The sequence below is a fragment of the Caloenas nicobarica genome, chromosome 7 (genome assembly GCF_036013445.1).
Source record: "Caloenas nicobarica isolate bCalNic1 chromosome 7, bCalNic1.hap1, whole genome shotgun sequence".
Taxonomy (NCBI): Eukaryota; Metazoa; Chordata; class Aves; order Columbiformes; family Columbidae; genus Caloenas; species Caloenas nicobarica.
This window is the reverse complement of record NC_088251.1, coordinates 11,263,715-11,283,635: the sequence shown is the minus strand read 5'-3', so window position 1 is coordinate 11,283,635 and position 19,921 is coordinate 11,263,715. Positions and strand designations below refer to the sequence as shown.

The 19,921-nt window shown below is 48.0% G+C and overlaps 1 protein-coding gene across 2 annotated transcripts in view; it reads left to right on the top strand.

The window, feature by feature from the left end:
* Positions 1–19,921, top strand: part of MXI1 (MAX interactor 1, dimerization protein) — a 59,267-nt gene that overhangs the window by 8,806 nt on the left and 30,540 nt on the right. Inside the window, exons 1-2 of one of the 2 annotated variants that reach the window (XM_065638779.1) lie at positions 675–1,089; positions 1,781–1,913. In XM_065638779.1, coding sequence (XP_065494851.1) covers positions 1,017–1,089; positions 1,781–1,913 — 206 coding nt within the window. In that variant the 5' untranslated portion in view covers positions 675–1,016. Of the gene's footprint in view, positions 1–674; positions 1,090–1,780; positions 1,914–19,921 lie in introns of those variants that run through there. The other variant, XM_065638777.1, reaches the window with a different exon arrangement.

The following is a 19,921-nucleotide window of genomic DNA, read 5'->3' as shown; positions in this document are numbered from 1 at the left end:
GAGAAGAGTGATCGGACTGCAAGGTGTAGGTGTGACGGTATTTATTAAAATGTTGGGTTGGTCACTGTTCTTACTTGTTTACGTGTTTCTTCAAATATACAAAATGGGACACAGTGAGATTGTGATCTGTGGCATCTTTTGTCTATGACCTCAAGTGACTGTGCAAGCATTAAAAAACGGGTCTTGCACCTCTGGCTCCTGTGGGAAACTCCAGGCGCGGCTTCCCAGAGCCTGGCACCTTGTCTTTAGTCACATCTCCACAGGTGAGATGCGGAAAGCTCCCGCCCCGTGGCTGCAGCTTTTTCTCTTGTAGCCTTTGCTTTTTTCTTGTCACAGCCGGGGCAGTTCCACAAGCCCTGCTGCTTGCAAGGGGAGCGACGGAGCAGCTGCAGGTCCCCTCACCAGCGGTGTGTTGGTGGGGCGCGGAGCTCAGGCCTGCGGGCCGAGGTGCTGCCCGCGGGGTCCGGCGGGCAGCCGTGGCCCCTCACGGCCCCACCATTTACCGCGGGGCCTGCGGGCCGGGAGCCCCGCCGGGAACTACATTTCCCAGGCAGCCCCGCGCGGCGCCCCGCCCCTCCCGTGAGCGCCGGGCAGAGGTAAACAAAGTGCGGCGGGGCGGGGCGGGCTGGAGCCTGTCAGGGCGGGAGCGGGGGGTAAATCCGGGCCGGAGCGGGGGTTGCGGGTGGGGGGCAGCAGGGTCGGGAGCGGCTCTCGCCTCGCTGCCTCCCCCGGGGGGAGGATCCCGGCCCCGCTCCTTCCTCCGGCGTTTCCTCGCGTGTTCCCTCGCCGCCTCCGTGCGTCCGCCCCTCGCCCTCCCAGGGGAGCCGCCCCCACCGCCGCCCCCCCCACCCCCCGGGACGAGAGGGCTGCCGGTGTGCGGAGGCCCGTGGGCTGGGGAGAGACGGCGATCCCTCGCTCCTCCCCCCCGCAGCCGCCCCCGTTTCCAGCGGGGGAGCTGGGAGCGTGGGGGCGGAGGGGGGCCCGGGGCTGCGGGGCTGGCAGCCGGCCCGGGGGCCATGGAGCAGGTCCAGATGATCAACATCCAGCGGCTGCTGGAGGCGGCCGAGTATCTGGAGCGAAGGGAGAGAGGTAATTTGGGGAGGAGGGCGCGGGGGCAACAGCCCCGCCTGGGGGCAGGAATCCCCGCCGAGGGGTCAGAGCGGCCCTGGGGAAGGGGCCGGAGCGAGGGCGGGCGGGGGGTGAATCCTGGAACAGTGAGGGGTTTGATGAGGGCCAGGGCTGACAGGTCCTCCCCGAGGTGGTGGCTGAGGTGGGAGGGTTTTGCAGAGAGGGGGAGATTGAAGTGAGCGCGATTTCTGGAAGGAAAAGTGGGGCTTGGTGTGAAAGTTTTGCCACCGGGCAGGAGGGATGGTGGTGGGTGGCTCTGGCTTTGCAGAGACGTCAGTGGCACAGTGAAATGCGCCTGGCTGGTTTGCCAGGTTCAGGGAGCGTGGACAGGAGGAGACAAGGCGCTCTCTGGGCTGTTGTGTTTTCTTTTGATGTTTTCAGGTGTTTGAGTGGGGGTGTTGTCCTTCCTCCAAGGTTGGCAGAGCCTTTACACTCCCCTTCCTCTCTTTTCTCCACCTCCTAGTCCACTTCCCTCTGAATACATCATCAGTCATTTCCCTGAGCTGTTGTGGTTAAGGGCCTCCCCAGCCAGGCTGTCGGGTTAGTGGTGAGGCCTGCCTGCTGACTTCTTGTTTTCTTTTTTTTTTCGTTTTTCTTGAATGACCCCGTTTGTTTTTTTTTTTTAATTCCCTGCCTGTTGATTCTCATGCAGAGTGCGAACATGGCTACGCCTCGACCTTCCCCTCAGTTCCAAGCCCTGGACTACAAGACCCAAAACCCACGCGGAGGCTGAGCCGGGCAAGGAGACACAGCGGCAGTGGCAGCAATGCAAGTATTACCAACAGGTACGACGTGGGCAGGAAAGCAGGAGGTGCAGGGCTGGCTGGGACGGTGAGGCTGGAGAGGAAGGCTGGAGACCGAGGAGAGAAACTTACCCTGTGGGGAAAATGGGAAGAATGTGAGCACAGGGGGATTCGGAGCTGGGGCACACAAGTACAGTGTCCCTTCTGGATCTGTAGCGCTGAGAGCAGAGGGGACACGGGGGAGCTGTGTCTGAAGTGGCACTGCCAGCTGATGCTGTGCCAAGGCTCAGATGCTGCAGAGGGAAGGGGAATAGGGAGATCTGTTCATAGGGTTCAGGGAGGAGGCAGGCAAGAGCTATTCCCATTATATACAGCTGATGTCTTTCCAACCCAGAAGTCACTGCTTTTAAGGGATAGCGTGCATGCAGCCTGAGTGCTTTGGGATTGTAATGACAGGCATGATTTGAAGCAAGGAAATGATGTTTTGAAATGGATCCCCTACAACAAATGGGAGACAGGGAGATGACTGGCTGCTATGTACGTGTTAAAAATTCAGCTCAGGAAAAGAAGCTGTCTTTCACTCTGCCTTTCAGGGCAGTGGGATTTCCCTGCTTTCTGATTGCTTCATAATTGTAGAACTCCATGTTTTTGACACTCTCTTATTAAAGAATGCCATATTTCTTGGTTTCTTAAATGTAGAAGAGACAACAGGATTAAGCCTATTTTAACAGAAGCTGTGGTAGAGTCTGCCTCTCACCTCTTGTTCCTGTTCTTTCTTTTCTTCTGCTCCCTTGTGTAGAATTGTTCAAGACCTTGTTGAGACCTTCTGGAATAGAGAAACTTTAGAAACATGAAGTATAATTTTGAAAAGGCAATTGCAAGCTTGCTTTTACTGCAGCAAGGCCTGTGCAATCCTTAAAATGGTGGCAGGTGGCTCAGGTGATTAAAGCTTTCTTAAGGCCGTTGAGAAGGACCTGTAAAGGCCTAGGGAAAAGGTGCCTTTGCTTGCAGCAATTCTGCATCGGCAGCATTTGATAATAAAGGTTGTTTGAAGTGAGGTGAGGACACCTTGCTGTGGGGAAATTTTCTTCATCAGGATCAGCATATCCTGAGCTCTTTGTATGCTACGTGTTCACAGCTGCTTCCCTCCTTCATCCAGCTTCTCCTGATTTCAGGGCAGTTGTAGCCCTTTACTGTTTCCCATGAGCCAAAGTCCCAAATCCCCGTGACTTTGTGTTGGGAAATGATGCCCAATGCTGAACCGAGTTCTGTGTTTTTCCCCTCTGGGTTTCTCACATATTATTTTTCCATCCCACACCTCTTTCTCTCAAAGGCCTTTGTCATGGCAACCTGCCCTTCTCCAGAGGAGGGCTGGAAGCACATCCCCCTCAGGAGCACCTCATCCAGCAGGCTGCAGGCTCGAGAGGCACGCCGAGCAGTCCCTGTCCCTGGAGCCCGGGTGCTCAGCGTGCCCCACCGACACAGAGCCCCCCGGCACAGCTCTCGGGGGGCGCCTTGCTGTGCTGAGGCCAGCCCACTGGGCCGTTTAGCATGACGGGCTGAATAGATTGGTGTGGGGTGAAAAGCACCAGAGGAGCAGAAAAGGTACTTTCTAGTTTTATTCAAAACCTTCATTGTACAGGGAATACTGAGACCAAATTGAATGTGTAGAGTGAGAGCGTTATCCAGTGTGTTGCCCCCCGTGCTTGTTTCAGCCTCAGGGAGTGACCAGCGTCAGGTCTGCTCCGGGAAGAAACCAGAGTGGTTGTTCTGGGGAGCTCGGACCTTATACCCACAGTTGGAAATGGAAGTTTCTTTCAGTGCAAGTCCCAGCAGCTTGCGCTTGCTGCAGGAGATGGCAGGCCGTCCAGATGGCTGCAGTGCCGGGAAGTGACAACTGTGAAGTTCAGGGTGCCTCCAAATTCAGTGCAGTGTGTTTTGTGTGACACCGAGTATAGCATCAGCCTTGTTTAAGGAAGGCTCTGTATCATCCCTTCCTGTTAAAATCAAAGGGACAATTCAGTAAGTTCTGTCTAGTGGAGTTTAGATGGACTTTGAATTAAATATCAAGTCCTTGATGGAGGACAAAACTTACATTTCATGCGTGGACATGAGATTTTCTTACATTCTTTTGGTCTCAAAAGGTTTAATTAGTATAGAGAAACGGCACATTTAGATCTTGTGCAGATCTTGTCATTTAAAAGCCTCCTGTAAAAATGTTTCTCAAGCAACCTTGGCAAAGCACAGTTGTTTTCTTTCTATTTTTCTTTATTTATACACTTTCAGAAGTTGACACATATACATTGTTGCTGGTCTTTACTGAACTAAATAATCCATGATTATGTGGCACAGGGTATTTACAGAGCCTAGATGCTCTTTATTTGATAGTTTACATCCAAGTATTTCCCTTCAGCATTTGCAGGCCATACATGACAGCTATTTCTTCCCAGCGGGCCCTGTGCTGTCATAGTCCCGAGGAACTGGCAGCCCAGCTCTGGATGGCAATGGTGAAGCAAATCTTATTCTTAAAGAACTATGATAGTTTCCCAAAATAATTTTTTTCTACTTTAAACGAGTGTGCAGATAAGAGGGAAAACATTGCTGCTTTATTTGTAATTTACATGATGCATTTTTAAAGGAGGATGTTTTGGCTCACATTCTCTCTTCCTTGGTTTGTCTCACTTGTGCAACCGACAGCATGCAGAGTGCTGCAGGGGGGTTCTGCAATCCTCAGGATATCATCTATATGTATGTGTACTGGTTTGCGTGGGTATTTTAAAGGTATAGTATTGCATGCTGTAATTTAAAACCTGAAAATGTTTCAAAATATGTGGTCTTGCTTTAGTCAGGGATATTTAGGTACTGAAAATGACCCACCTGCGAAAGTATATGGAGGATCACAGTCACTGTGACCTGGAGCTTGTAATAAACAAAGGAAACTTAAAAATATCCCATTTAACACATATCTAAAAGTAAGAAACCAAACAAATCAATTAGCCAACCCATATTAAATTCGAATTTAATTTTGCCTCTCTATTTAAATTTACTCTTGCAAAAGTGTCTCCTGGTTTTTGGACTGAGGGGAAACATTAGCAGATATTTATTGTAACATGCAGTATCACTTATTTAATGTTCATTCCTTCTGAAGACGTATCTGGGACAGAAGCTGAGTTCTAAAAACTTGCTAGAGGAGTGAAGTAGTCCATGCTGGGAGTACAGTTCTGTGAGTACAGTAACTTGCATTCTGTGTCACTGGAAACTGCTCTTACAGACCCTACATATGCAGTTCTGAATAGACCCAGATATTTGAAAAGTTCATTATAGTTAGGATTAGATTGGTTTGATATTTATACATTTTGGAAAATAATTGAGAAGACTTTTTAATCAATTTAAATTGTTGTGTCAGCAGGAAATAAAATAAACAGCAGGGATGCTAAATGATTTCTCCCCCCCCCGCCCCCAATAATACAATCAGTTTAATGAAGTTAAGATTTATAACGGTATCTGAAATTACATTACAGTATTGTCATTTGTGTGTTGGGTTTTTTTTTTTTAGACTCTCAGGTGTGTAGAAAAGCCTGTTATTTTTTGGTCTGATCCTGGGGAAATGCCAAGCACCCTCCCAGCAGCTCTAGGAGCTCTGAGCTCTCCTGGGACGCCCATGTTGTTAAGGGCACTCAAAGGATCTGTTGCTCAGTTCCACGGGGGAGGGTTTGGTCGCTGTCCAGTTTCTTTTTCCTTTCATTTTCCTCTCTTCCCTTTATCCTCCCTTGTGTCTGAGGCTGCTTACCAAGGGCCTTTCAGACATCTACAGTCTGGTAGCAGGTTGACTGCAGAGCTTGGAATCAGCAGCTGTAATGGGTATGGTAAGGGATTTTGGACATGGTGTCTTGAAAATCTGGGTGTCTGGGTTTCTTTGCTCTTCTGGCTGTTCTAGTGGCAGCTCCTTATTTTCTCTGTTGTTGCGCTCTCCTCTGCCCCATTTGAAACTTTTTTTCCACACTTCTGAATCCTATCACTTGGTTTTCTGCTGAATCTTCTCTGTAGCCCTCTACTCTCATAACCTTTAAAGCTGTTTTTTGGGGGGAGGGATGGGGGCTGTACTATTGAAACCCTCAAGTACTCTTGGCTTTAAGCTTAATTTGCTCACCGTGCCCCTGAGGAAGGATGGGGGCAGGTAGGTGTGCATTAGGTACTTCATGTGCCTCAGGTGATGGCTTCATGTGCCACAGGTTCACAAACGCGGGCGCAGAAGCTAAAAGGATGTGGCATGTGTAGCTGCAAGTCAACCTTGGCTGTCTGGTGCATAAGTAAGCATGATTTACCCGAACAGCGGTGCTGTGCAGCGGTACCTCGCTGTGCAGGGGAGGAGTAGGTGGCTTGGTGAACACTTGCTTAAGGACAGTTTTAAATTTATTACATCTTTTCTGTCAGAGGAGTCTCACTGCACCCCCATTGTACGGATCACTGAGTACCTGGGAATTTTCAGTCCTTCCTACAGCCTCTGGAGTTAGGTCAGTGCAGTAATTCTGATTCTATTGGGGGAGAGGAGGTGCAGGGGGCTGAGTGGTTTGCCTGTCTTGGGTAAGAAATTCCTGAAAGAGTGGGTTTCTGTGTCAGCCCGTGGTGTTCTACTTTTCTGCATAAAGCCCCTACCCCTTTCCTCACATCCCAGAGGGCTGATCTCTGAGGCTTTTTGTTGACAGCTTTGTTGCTTCCCAGCCTCTATCAGTTGTTATTTGTTTCTGGATTGTACTTTGTTTATTTGTTTGGGGGATTTTTTTTAGCCGCTTGCACTCGCACCAGATCACACCTTACTACACAGCTAGTGGGAGCTGAGTTTTGACTCGCTGTGTGTAGGTGGGTTAGAATCTGGTCCTTGTGTAATACGCTGGGGACAGAGCCTGTGCTTTCTGTCTCAAGCCTTGTAGTGCCAGGGAGCTCTGTTGATGTGATGGCTCAGGATTTCGCTCTGTTTCGTATAGTACAAAGCCACATGTGTAATACAGAGAATTTGCTGTGTCGTGTTTTGATTTATGCCACGTTTTGTTAATGTACAAACAGTGAGATTACTATCTGGAATCTTTGTGCAGTTGTTGAAATTTCGTCAAGAGAGAGTTGGAGGTGGGATCTTGCCTTCCAGTAGAGAGTATATTTTCCGAGAAAGAGAAACAGGACAAGACTGAGCTGTTAAGGAATACTTCTCTATTAGAGATGTTGAAGGGGACTGGCCAGCAATATTGACTATAGTTAGACTTCTTTTTGAGAAAGCACAATGAAGTTTTGAGCGTTAGACTGGGAAAATGGGTTGCTGGCCCGTGCATGAGAGGCAAATCACCCCATGTTAAAATCCTACTTTCTTCTGTAGGTTTATACTGGGGTACAGTTGATCAGAGCAGGTTGGCAGGTAGGGCTGTACTCAAATAACTCAGTTTGGCCCCAGCACATCCTGTCTGCCTGCTCGATGTAATTTGCCCCAATGCAGTCTGCAGGTGTAGACAAGCAAGTCGTAGTGATGCTGGACTTCCTGAACCTGCTGGCACTAAGTTGTACCTTCCCTTCTCTCTGCTGATCTACGGAAGCTGACATCCTGCCAATGATTTTGGGGGAAAAAAAAATAGCCCATGTAGCTGAGGTTTTGTATGCAGTGTCTTCTCAGTGATGCTTGCCTTGCAATACAACTGACAGGTTACCAGGCAAAATACAGAAAGTGAGGGTGAACCCAGCGAATGGCATGATAAGCATAAGCCCCACTCCTTAGTGAGGAATGAGACCTCCAAAAGCACTAGGGCTGACAGTTCCCATGGGGGAACCTGCTGTGTTCCCCTTTGCCACCCAAGTTTATTTTATAGCCCTCCAAGTGGGATCATCCTGCAGAGCTGCAGTTCCTGCTTTCCTTTGTGTATTAGTAATATAGCCATGCAGAGGGAGATCCATGTGGCAGGGAGTCTATGCAGAAACGCATGATTCTGGGCTGGATTTATACTTTGATACCTTCGGTGGGTGTAAAATATAAATTTGTAGTCTGTTTAGACTGTCCGAGTTGTGCAGAGAGGCCTTTGTGTAAACTAGAAGCAGGCCCAGTTCTCGATGTTATCTCCAACTTGACTATAATTCGCTGCTGCAGCATCTGTCTGCCGTGAATCGTTGCTCTCCGTGGCTGAAGGCTTGTGGTCCCTTTGTCCTCCCAGATTTGGGGGAAAGCCTCTGCAGGAGCATGCTGTTTTTGCAGCAGGAGGACTGTTAGTCAGGGCTCATGCTGCAGCACTCTACCCAGGTAAAGCGGTGCTGCAACGGCTGTGGGCTGATCTGCATCACTGACAGCAGCGCTGGCACAGTGACAAGAAACTTCAGATTTTGGTGCTTAGGGTCTTTTGAAATGTGAAGGTTGTTAGCCCCAGCTCTTAGAGAGATTTGATGCCCTGGGATGGTAGGGAGGGTATTTGGGCCAAATCGGGTCATCTGTTCCTGGAATGCCTTCATTTTCTCTTCCCGTTTTATTCAGAGTACAGTAAATTCCCTGGTTTAAGTAGTATTCCTTGTTTGTGAGGTGTTTTGGGGTTTTTTCCCCTCTCGCTATGTTTGTACCCTTTTTGTATCTTCTCTGTGTAATGCCTCGTCCACAACACATGCAGGGATTTATCCTTCCTGCTTTTGTTTAACCTGACCTGATCCTTTGCCTGGCAGTGAATTGGTTGTCACCTGTAGCATTGTTTCCATCTGCTCCCCTGTCTGTGGGTAAGACTGACTTTTTCCTTTCATGCCCCTGCTTGAGCTTTCAGATCCATTTCCCTTCTGACTTAAACAGCCCAGTCCATGTCATGCTGCTGAATTAATTGTCTTGCTTGTTGAAGTTCCTGCTGTTATTCATCTCCTGATCCCTTCTGACAAACTTCTGCCCAAATTCAGAGACTGGCTTCTGTTTCTTGAGAGCGGTGGCTCCTACTCCCTACCCTCTTTGAACCAACAAAGATTTGGTTTTGTTGACTATTTTGGTCTCTCTTGATCAGAGCCTGTGGGTCTCTGGAGCTATGCTCTTGGCTGGCCTTTGCCTGGATCTCTTCTCTATAAGGCGCTGCCTTCTCGATCAGCTCGGAGGGAACAGGCCTGCTTTTTCCATCCTGCTGGATATATTCCCATCTCTTATTTTTGTGTTACCTACTGTACTTCCATTGTCTGATATGAAAGCGATTTCACTGCAGTTTGGTTGCTTTATGAATCCGGTTTGAAGTAGCCTAGATGATTTCCAACATTATCTTAATTACTTGTTTATACTTTGCTGCTTGCTCTGTGACAAGCAGGCACGTGGACCAAGAGCAATTCTTTTGCCTCAGTTTTGATTAAAGTTCCTCTGCATAAATAAGTCAATTATTTTCCGAACAGTTCTTGTTTATCTCCTTCCATCTGTTACACTGTCAAGAAAGAAGTTACGGGAAGGGACGGATGACATTGGGATTGCTCTTGAGACTATTACTCCAGTCATCATGCCCAGGTGCTTGGGCAGCCGTAAAGCAATGTATAGATATGGTAAGGTAACACGGCACCAGTTCTGGTTTGACTTTAACAGTTAGGCTACAAACTGCAGCAGTTCCTGAACTGTTTCTCAAGTAGCTTGGCCATCTGGGAGCAGTGGGAGGTAGCCACCTTGCTGCCTTCATGTTAGTTGCTGCTGCTTGTGAGCCAGAACTGTAAGAACAGAAGAAATCAGAGCTATTCTGTTTTTCTTAACTTTCCTTTTACATGGATCTCCCAGATGCTAGATGAGTATGTCCCTGTTGAGAGAATATGACCCCAGACATCAGGACATCTGGGTTCTCTTCCTGATGCTGTTGCAGCCTGTGTACGTCTTCATGCCTCAGTTTTCCTAATATAGTGTGTAGCTAACAGTGATGCTAATGTATTTTCAAGTATATTTCCTTGCCCTCCATCTCCAGGCACAGTATTGCAGCAATATAGTTGTAACATTAGAGATAACTAACAAGTCTAAATAGAAGGGAAGAAAGTCTGGCCTGGCCTGCAGCCATACAAATGCCATCAGTTTCTTTTCAAACAAAGTGCATTTCAGTCACTCAAAAAGCCTGATTTTCCCCAGTGCATCCAAAGGCAGTTTCTTTAGGTCAGATGCATGTTGCAGAGAAATACACGTTCCCCAAACAGGCTGTTGCTCTGCAGATGACATTGCTAAGGCTATTTCTGGATATGTCCATCTTCCTCGAAAGGGTAGTGTTATGTGTGGGAAGAAGCACAGTATAGGGCAGAGGGCTGGCATGCTGGGCCCTTGGATCGTTTCCTGTGTTTGCTGCCGAAAGGCTGCAAGATCTGGGCACGTCAGATGACCTACATGGGTTGTACCATCTGTACGTTGGGGTAATGCACGCACTTTTCTAATCCTGTTTTCAGGAAGCAGAACTGGTGTTTTGGAGCTTGTGGCTGTTAGATAGAAGGCGAGACTTAGCATCCTAAGCTTTATAGGTAGATTTTAAAATCGCCTCCTGTACCTTTATTCTCTTTCTTTCAATCACTGTGATCTCTCTGCCATGCAGGTATTAGCAACTCTGATACTGGTTCTGGTGGGGCCTTGAAAGACCAAGTCCCTGACCATACAGTGGGACTCATGAAGCCTGCTGGGTGTCAGTGGGGCAGGGACTGTGTAGAGCTTTCTACACTGCCAGGCCTTACCCTGCTGTGTAATACACTTCAATACTCAACAGAGAAATGTCATTAGCAGAGATATTAAGGTGTTAGCAGGGTATGGATGAAGTCTGTGCCTCCTTCTACTTAAATAATTCATTTTGCTTTGAATTATCTGTTTATGATGATCGTGTGAGGAGGCTGTCCTTCCCAGGTAGCACTTGGGAGAGACCTGGGGGACGGTGCACACCTGACATTAGTGTGAGAAAGTGTCTGTATTTTCCTGTCCTCATGTCGGGCCATGCTTTTCTCTGTTTGTGGAGGAGCTTGGAGGTGCTACGGTAAAGCCACCTGCCATTTCTCCTCACCAGGTCCTGAAAAACATGGTTTTGTCAATATATTTTTTTAAAAAAAAAAAAAGGTCCAGAATCTGTCTGCAAAAAGCTCAAACTCTCTTGCCTCGTGGATCATAGACAGGAATCTTGTCTTGGTGAAGGCAAAGAATATACTTTTTCCTGACCTGTGAGAATCTACCTGAATTTGGCCAAGTTGTAAATCACTGTAGATGATGTTGGCTGCTGCGTGTCCAAGGGAGGTGGGCCAGGGTTTCTCTACTGAAATTGCTAACATACCTCCCAAAATGAACATACATCAGCCTTTGTATCTGATCTGTCTGCACAAGCCCCTTCTGATGTGGTTAACTGTGGGCTGGGAAGGGAAGGAGGTGATTTCTATAGGACCTTTGCTCACTTGTCTCAGAAGTTAGAAAGCAGATGAATGGAGCAGCAAATAGCGCATTGGAGAACTCACTTCACTCCTGGCCCCTGTCAGCAGCTCTGTCTACAGTCAGCAAGTCCCCTTCAGCCTGGCTTGTCACAGGAGACCCCCAATTAGTCTGTTCCTTGTGTCGTGATTTTTTCCAAGGTATGAGCCTGGGGTCTAAGCTGTGGAAGTGCTGATGATGCACAGCTGCAAGGGCTGCCAGTTGGGAGTTATGCTTTGAGTTTGTAAAGTGGCCCAGAAAACCAGGCCCTTCGAGGCCTTCATAGAGGCACTCCAAGGGACAAGAAGCTGCAACACTAATTTCCCTCTTTCTCAGCTGCTGATTTGGAAGGTGAGGATGCTTGACAATAAACATGCTTTGTGAACTGCCCAGCCACTGCTCTCGGTGAGCCTGTCAGAAAGCCTGTAAGGAAACCACCGGTTCTGTATTCAGAGCAGGGCTTGGCTTGGGGCCACACGTTGAACAATGAGGAGAAAACAAAATATTGAATAGCTGCTTGTTCGGCAAACGTGGTTCCTCTTGGCCGTGCAGGGCCCTGTGTGAGGGAGTGTACGAGATGGAGCAGTTTTCCCCCAACACTTGGGACTGGGACCAGCCTCTGCATGTAGGGTCTCAGGTGCCGCAGGAGAAGACCCTCACCAGCGCTGGCTCCCAGCCTGTGCAGCGGGGAGGGAGGCCAGCTGGGGGCTTCTTTGCTGGACCCAGATTGCAGCAGTGAATGCAAAACAACAAAACAACATTCTTGCTGTTCTGTGGCCTGCCTTGGAAAACCCCTCCCCTGCAGAGAGCCACCTTGTGCTGCCTATTGGGGTATTGCTCTGGTTTTGGGGAGCTCAGCTCTGGGACTGGAAGGGACTCATGGTGCTCAGCAGGGACGAGCTGTCTTTCTGCTTCTTCCTCCCTTGTGCTGAAAAAGCAGAACATGTACAGTGTGCTTTGTTTGGGACTGCAGCTGCAGTTCTTTCCCTTCCTGAGAGTTACACCCAATGTGTCTATCATATTAGTTTTATCACTAAACTAATATTACTTTGCGCTTGGATCCCAGTTTAGATTCTTCTTTGGCACCTCGTACAGTGGTGTCTGACAGTAGGGTTGGCTCACTTGGCAGAAAGTGGGCAAGATAGGAGTGCTGGTTTAGGTTTGGGTTGGTTTGTTGTTTTCTGTGTGTGTGGTTTGTTTTGTTTTTTTCTCTCTCCCACTTGCAGCTTACAATGATTCTGTCATTTTGTTTGACCCAAGAATCAGATGGCACAAATGTCCTTATTAGATGTCTCTCTGGGATTTCAGAGACCAGCACCCCACAAATCAACACCTTACCCCGGGGTTCAGGGAACCCAAGTTAAGTACCCTGCTCTGCCACAGGCTTCTTGTATGACCTTGGGAAAATCATTTAGCTTTTCTGTGTGCTGCTGTTGTCCCCCCTGCATAGAAATGTTAGGGAAGAGTTAGTTTCAGAAGTGTTGCAAACAAATCATCATTATGAGGAAGAAGTACCAAACTGAGAGGGGCTGTGTAAATACTGTAGGTGGCTTGGAAGACATTTACTTCTTCAAGGGATGTGTGTGGTCAGTGTACCTTTTAAAGTTGTTTTTGACTGAGTGTTGCAGGAGGCTTTCAAGATACTGTGTAGAAACCCAGGGGCAGGTGACCTGCAGTTGTGAACTGCATGGAGCCTTTTTCCCCTTGTCGAGCTGAAAAAAGACTGTGGGGCCATTTCACCTTTTCCAAAGATGAATAAACACAAACAGATGCCAGTATGGCTGCATTGCCTTCTCTGTTGGAGACGGAGAATGTGAACTTTGGAAGGAGTCTGGCTTGATTCTGGGAAAACAGCTTTGATCAGAGCCTTGGGAGGAATCTGATATCATGTCCATCTAAGAGTGACAGAAAAACTAGCCAGGGTTTGGGGCCAGGTTAATCTGGTGCATCTCCACTGGCGTCAGTGAGAAGGTGAAACAGTCTGTTCTGTCACCTCACTTCAGCTCTTCATGGAGAAGCATTTATTCTGGACCTCAAGGCCAGACAGTGTAGGGGGATCATGGGACAGTAATGACTAAGATAACTTTTGTCTCTAGCATCTCTTGGAAGGAAAATGTTTTGTTAGATTTGCTGAAGTGAGGCTCTTGTTGGACTTGAGGCTGGTACTTGCAAAGAGCATAAGGATGGCAGCAGAAGGGCTTCTCCTCCAGCTCTGCCATCTCCTGTTCAGCTGTGTCCCAGTCCTCACTGCAGGAGCTCTTGGCAGCTCTGACTACCATAAGGTGCTGGGTTCTGGAGGCTCCTGTGCAGCCCCCCAAGACACAGGCTCCTGTGCCTCCCGGGGCTGAGATGGGTTCCCACCTCCCTTAGAAACTCAGCCCTCGAGCATCTCCATCTGGGCAGGAAGGTTTGACTCTTGCACAGCTATTGTTTGTCTGAAAGCCTCACATGTTGCTACTGGTGGAGCTTCTCCATAGGCTTCCCAGAGGATGGCTTGTGCAGTTGGTTTCGTAGACTGCTTACAGTGTTGATCCACTGCTGCCTGAAACCCTGGCAAAACACTGGGATTCTTCAGCCAGTAAGTTTTGTTTTGTGGACACAGGTGGATTTAAAATTGAAAAAAGCTGTTGATCCCCTTTCCTTTTCATTTCATTTGTTTTGTCATTTGGCTATTTCCAATAGGAGTAATTTCTGAGGAAGAACTTGCATAAAAGAGAGAGCAGTAATGTAGTTCACTGGTTCCAGAAGGGTTGGTTGATCCTGGCTTGGGGAATGAAGGTGGCATTAACAGAGACATGGTGGGACAGCTCACATGACTGGAATGTGGTCATGGATGGCTATGTCCTTTTCTGGAGAGACAGGCCGGCCAAGCGTGGTGGTGGAGTTGCTCTTTACGTGAGAGAGCAACTACAATGTATAGAGTACTGTCCAGGTGCGGTTGAGGAGCAAGTTGAGAGTCTGTGGGTGAGAATTAAGGGGCAGGCTGGCAGGGGTGACACTGTTGTGGGAGTCTATTACAGGCCACCAGATCAGAGTGAGGATGTTGATGAAGCCGCCTATGGGCAGCTGAGCGTGGCCTCACAGTCACAGGCTCTGGTTGTTATGGGGGATTTTAACTACCCTGATGTTTGCTGGAAGGACTACTCAACCAGCCAGCCTCAGTCTAGGAGGTTCCTCCAGTGCATTGACGATAACTTTCTGATGCAAATGGTGGAGGAGCCGACTAGGAGAGGTGCGCTGCTGGATGTCGTCCTCACTAACAAGGAGGGTCTGGTTGAAGCAGTAAAGGTGGGGGGCTGCCTTGGTTGCAGCGACCATGAGATGGTGGAGTTCAGAATCTCCTGTGGTGGGAGCAGAATACCGAGCAGAATTGCAACCCTGGACTTCAGCAGGGCCAACTTCGGCCTGTTCAAACAATTGCTGGGGGAAATCCTGTGGGCAAGGCTGCTTGAAGGTAAAGGGGCCCAAGATAGTTGGTTAACATTCAGGGACTGCTTCTACCAAGCTCAAGATCAGTGCATCCCGACGTGCAGGAAGTCAAGGAAGGGAGCCAGGAGACCTGCGTGGTTAAACAGGGAACTGCTGGGCAAACTCAAGTGGAAGAGGAGGGTTTACAAATCATGGAAGGAGGGGCTGGCCACTTGGGAAGAATATAAGGCTGTTGTCAGAGGATGTAGGGAGCTAAGGATGTAGGGAGTAGGAAAGCTAAGGCCTCCTTAGAGTTAAACCTGGCGAGAGGGGTCAAGGACGACAGGAAGAGCTTCTTCAAATACATGGCAGATAAAACTAACACCAGAGGCAATGTAGGCCCACTGATGAATGGGGTGGGTGCCCTGGTGACAGAAGATACAGAGAAGGCAGAGTTACTGAATGCCTTCTTTGTCTCTGTCTACTCTGCCGGAGGCTGTCCTGAGGAGCCCCGTACCCCTGAGGCCCCAGAGGAAGGCAGGGCAATGGAGGAGTTTGCCTCAGTTGATGAGGACTGGGTTAGGGACCAGTTAAGCAATCTGGACGTCCATAAATCCATGGGTCCAGATGGGATGCACCCGCGGGTGCTGAGGGAGCTGGCTGAAGTCATTGCTGGACCGCTCTCCATCATCTTTGCCAAGTCTTGGGAAACGGGAGAGGTGCCTGAGGACTGGAGGAAAGCAAATGTCACTCCGGTCTTCAAAAAGGGCAAGAAGGAGGACCCGGGCAACTATAGACTGGTCAGCCTCACCTCCATCCCTGGGAAAGTGATGGAACACCTTATCCTTGGTGCCATCTTAAGACATATCACGGATAAGAGGGTCATCAGGGACAGTCAACATGGCTTCACCAAGGGGAAGTCGTGTTTGACCAACCTCATAGCCTTTTATGAAGATGTAACAAGGTGGATTGACGATGGCAGAGCGGTGGATGTGGTCTACCTTGACTTCAGCAAAGCATTTGACACGGTCTCCCACAGCATCCTCACGGCAAAACTGAGGAAGTGTGGACTGGATGATCGGGTAGTGAGGTGGACTGCAAACTGGCGGAAGGAGAGAAGCCAGAGAGTCGCGGTCAATGGGGCAGAGTCTGGTTGGAGGCCTGTATCTAGTGGAGTGCCTCAAGGGTCAGTTCTGGGACCAATACTATTCAATATATTCATCAATGACTTGGATGAGGGAATTGAGTGTACTATCAGCAAGTTTGCTGATGACACCAAGCTGGGAGGAGTGGCTGACACGCCAGAGGGCTGTGCTGCCATCCAGCGAGATCTGGACAGGCTAGAGAGTTGGGCGGGGAAAAATTTAATGAAATATAACAAGGGAAAATGTAGAGTCTTACATCTGGGCAGGAACAACCCCAGGTTCCAGTACAGGCTGGGGAATGACCTATTAGAGAGCAGTGTAGGGGAAAGGGACCTGGAGGTCCTGGTGGACAGCAGGATGACCATGAGCCAACACTGTGCCCTTGTGGCCAAGAAAGCCAATGGCATCCTGGGGTGTATTAGAAGGGGGGTGGTTAGTAGGTCGAGAGAGGTTCTCCTTCCCCTCTACTCTGCCCTGGTGAGACCTCATCTGGAATATTGTGTCCAGTTCTGGGCCCCTCAGTTCAAGAAGGACAGGGAACTGCTGGAGAGAGTCCAGCGCAGGGCCACAAAGATGATGAAGGGAGTGGAGCATCTCCCTTATGAGGAAAGGCTGAGGGAGCTGGGTCTCTTTAGCTTGGAGAAGAAGCAACTGAAGGGTCACCTCATCAATGTTTATAAATATATAAAGGGTGGGTGTCACGAGGATGGAGCCAGGCTCTTCTGGCTGACAACCAACAGTAAGACAAGGGGTAATGGGTTCAAGCTGGAACACAAGAGGTTCCACTTAAATTTGAGAAGAAACTTCTTCTCAGTGAGGGTGACGGAACACTGGAACAGGCTGCCCAGGGGGGTTGTGGATTCTCCTTCTCTGGAGACTTTCAAAACCCACCTGGCCGCCTTCCTGTGTAACCTCACCTAGGTGTTCCTGCCCTGGCAGGCGGATTGGACTAGATGATCTTTCGAGGTCCCTTCCAATCCCTAACATTCTGTGATTCTGTGATTTCCTGCAGGGGAATTTGGTGGCCAAGTGAATGGGTGTCAGCAGAACCAGAAGGTGGGGAAGGTCTGTAAAATGAAGAAGAATGAGTTTGTAAGTGGTGTGATGATGCATAAGCAGCAGACGTGGCTGAACCTGAGAGAAGTGAAACAGAAAGCGGTTGGCCTGGTCTGTGGATGGATGTTCTTGCTGTTTCGCTAAACATGATTTAGGTAACTGTGCCTCAGTTTGCACAAGCTGATGGAATATTTCTTTCCTGATTAATCTCTTGCTAAAGCACAGTGGGGTGAGTGAATTTGGAGGAGAAGCACTGCCTCTGTCTTAGCATTAAGAATATGTATTGCAAGAGGTCATTTTTATTTCCCACCCCCTTTTCCTGACAGTACTTAGGACCAGCAGCATCTCCTAAGCCAGCGGTGTCTGTTGTGATCAAGATGGAGTTCTTGGAGTCCTGGGCTCCTCTGGAGGCAGATACAGACAGGAGGGTGACCAGGTACAAGGAGATGACAGGGTCATTGGGTCTAAATGCCATCCCTGTATTGCATAGGACAAGGACTCTTGGGCTGTGTTTTCCCAACAGAAAATAGTTACCTCACTAAGAAGTCAAACCAGAATGCAGATATGCTGAAAATGCATTCATTGGGCTATTTATCAATATTAAATGTGTAAACTAGAAAGGTCAGCTGTGTTTAATGTCATGTGGCAGCTTTGTGATTTTAATTACAGTAAAAAACCCAATGACAAATGAATTCTGTGCTCTTTAGAGCTTCTTTGTCCCTGACACGGTTTGTTTTGTTGGCTTACCTGTGCTCAGGGAAAGTTTGGCTGCCTCTGCCATGGTAGGAGAGATTTTATTTAAATACAGAAAATCGGATAAAGTGATAAATCATTTACAATGTCTCATTCACTGGGGGAATTTAGTGTAGCTTGATGTTTCAGCAACAGCTTGTTGCAGGCAGACTCAGGGCTCAAAAAGGTTGTTGAATCTGACCTTAAATTAGAGTGACTGGCAATTGCTGCTTCCCTGTTTCTTCTTATTTTGTACACAGTTTCAGGTATCTGGGGTAAAGAGGGATAAACTTCTGTTTCTTCTCTTTCAGCTTTTTGTTCTTTAACATTGTGATGGGGACTGCTCTGCTGTTTGTGTTGTTGTTTGCTTGCCTTCTTTATGTTAAGCTTCTAAAACTCTTTCTTGATCTTTTCCCAAGCTGTTTTAAAAATGTAGTCAGCAGGATCCTCCTCCTTATATAATATTCCTTCAGTTTTTAGGAGTAGTTACTGGTTTGAGGGTTTTAAATCTATTGTTAAAGAACTGACTGCTATAGAAACCTGACTTTTAAATGAGAACCCTGTGGACAGTTCGTGCTTGAGCTACTTACACATTGCAGCTGAGGTTTTGAGCAGTGCCGGTACATGCGCTTGGGCTTTTGTTTTCATCTGAGCGTGTGCATACCCGCATGGCTGCAGTTTCAGCTTTGCAGGTGGGTGCAAGGTCCTGCTTGTCCTGTCTGCCTGACAGTGGAGATGCGAATTCCTCTGGTTTGTGGTCCGTGCTTGATACTGTGTCCTTATTTCACTGAGTGACACGGGCTGTGACTGACTATGAAAAGCAGCAAAGCAGCATCACACTGAACACACCAGTTCCTCGCTGTTGTAAACACAGTGTGCTACAAGTAACCCTGAAATGTTCCTCAAGTGCTGCAATAGTTTACAGCTGCGGTGTTCGTCCTGTACCCATCAAAATGCTGGTGATGGTGTACAAGGATGGGGCTTTGATTTCAGTCTGGTGATAGTCTCTAGGTTCTCAGTTGATGATAAGACTAGCTCAGTTAAAAGAGGTTCAGTTACATTCGTTTCTGTACCTATTGGAAAGATCTTTTTTCTGAATGTAGTATCAATAGAGGTTCCAGTACTTTTTTCCACTTCACTGACAGCACTGTCCTTCTTTAACTCCAAACAAATCTTAGTAACATGTGCAGTGCAAAGATGAGGAGAGAAAATTAATCTCTAGATCAAGAGCTACAGAAAATGAAATGAATTATGAACAGAAGAGAGATGTTGTTGTTTTTTTTTTTTTCTTTTTCCTGTATCCATTGTCCAAGCAAAGGGAAAGTGGCACAGAAAATAAAAGTTAGTGAATGGTGGTGGTGGGGAGCAGTGCTGTTGTTTTGTTGGGTTTTTTTCCTAAATTTAGATGAAAGGAAAAATGAAAACTTTTCATATTGTCTTCAGGAAGACTAAGCAAAGTATAGTCAGGTAAGGGCAGTAACACCCTCATAGGATTCATTCAGCATTGCTGAGATTCTTTCCTTTGCATTCGGCTTCACTGGGAAAGTGTTGGAGGGGGGTTGGGGGTTGATTTTTTTTTTCCTTGCCACCGGTATGGTTAAAAGTCACAGCGTAAATTTCCTGACTTGGTGAAAAGCCTGTGACCTCTCTCGGTTGTCTTGTTCATCAGAAGGCAGATAGGTAATAAAGGGTCTCCTGTGTGAGAGGAGTAGGGAGAACCTGCTGTTTTAATTTTGTTCACAGCAGTGGGCCAAACTTTGTTCTTTCAGTGCCGGCCTCGATAATTGGCTCGATATAATATAGGCATTCAAGCCATTGCATTTCTCTGGCTTCATAACTGCTAATGTCATAGCCAAGAAGAGCACAAAGTCTCCTGCAGGAACATACTGTAAATAAGAACAATAAGCATGTTCCAAAGAACATACAGGCAGTGGTTTTAAAGGGCCACAGCTCAGCCCTGGTGGGTTAATTTGCATCCAGGTTGCCTGGACAAACGGATTTTGCTGGTTTAGGCTCTATGGGAGATGTGGGTTTGATTTGGGAAATTTTCTGGACTAAATATTATGTTCATTTCTCTGATTCCTAGGAACCAGACTTAAGGGATCCTCTTTTTCATGAGGGCAGGATTTGCTTTAGGAGTTTCTTCTACTTTAGGAGTTGGGCCATAGTGTGCCTCGCCTTTAGGGTACCCCATATCCTGCTGCGCAGGGTACCTTGCACAGACATACAGTAAAGTTTCGTTTTTCCTCTGGCCACCTGCAGCTCTCAGCCATGGCTAGCAAAGACTCATTTACCTTGTTTTTCACAGACGTCCA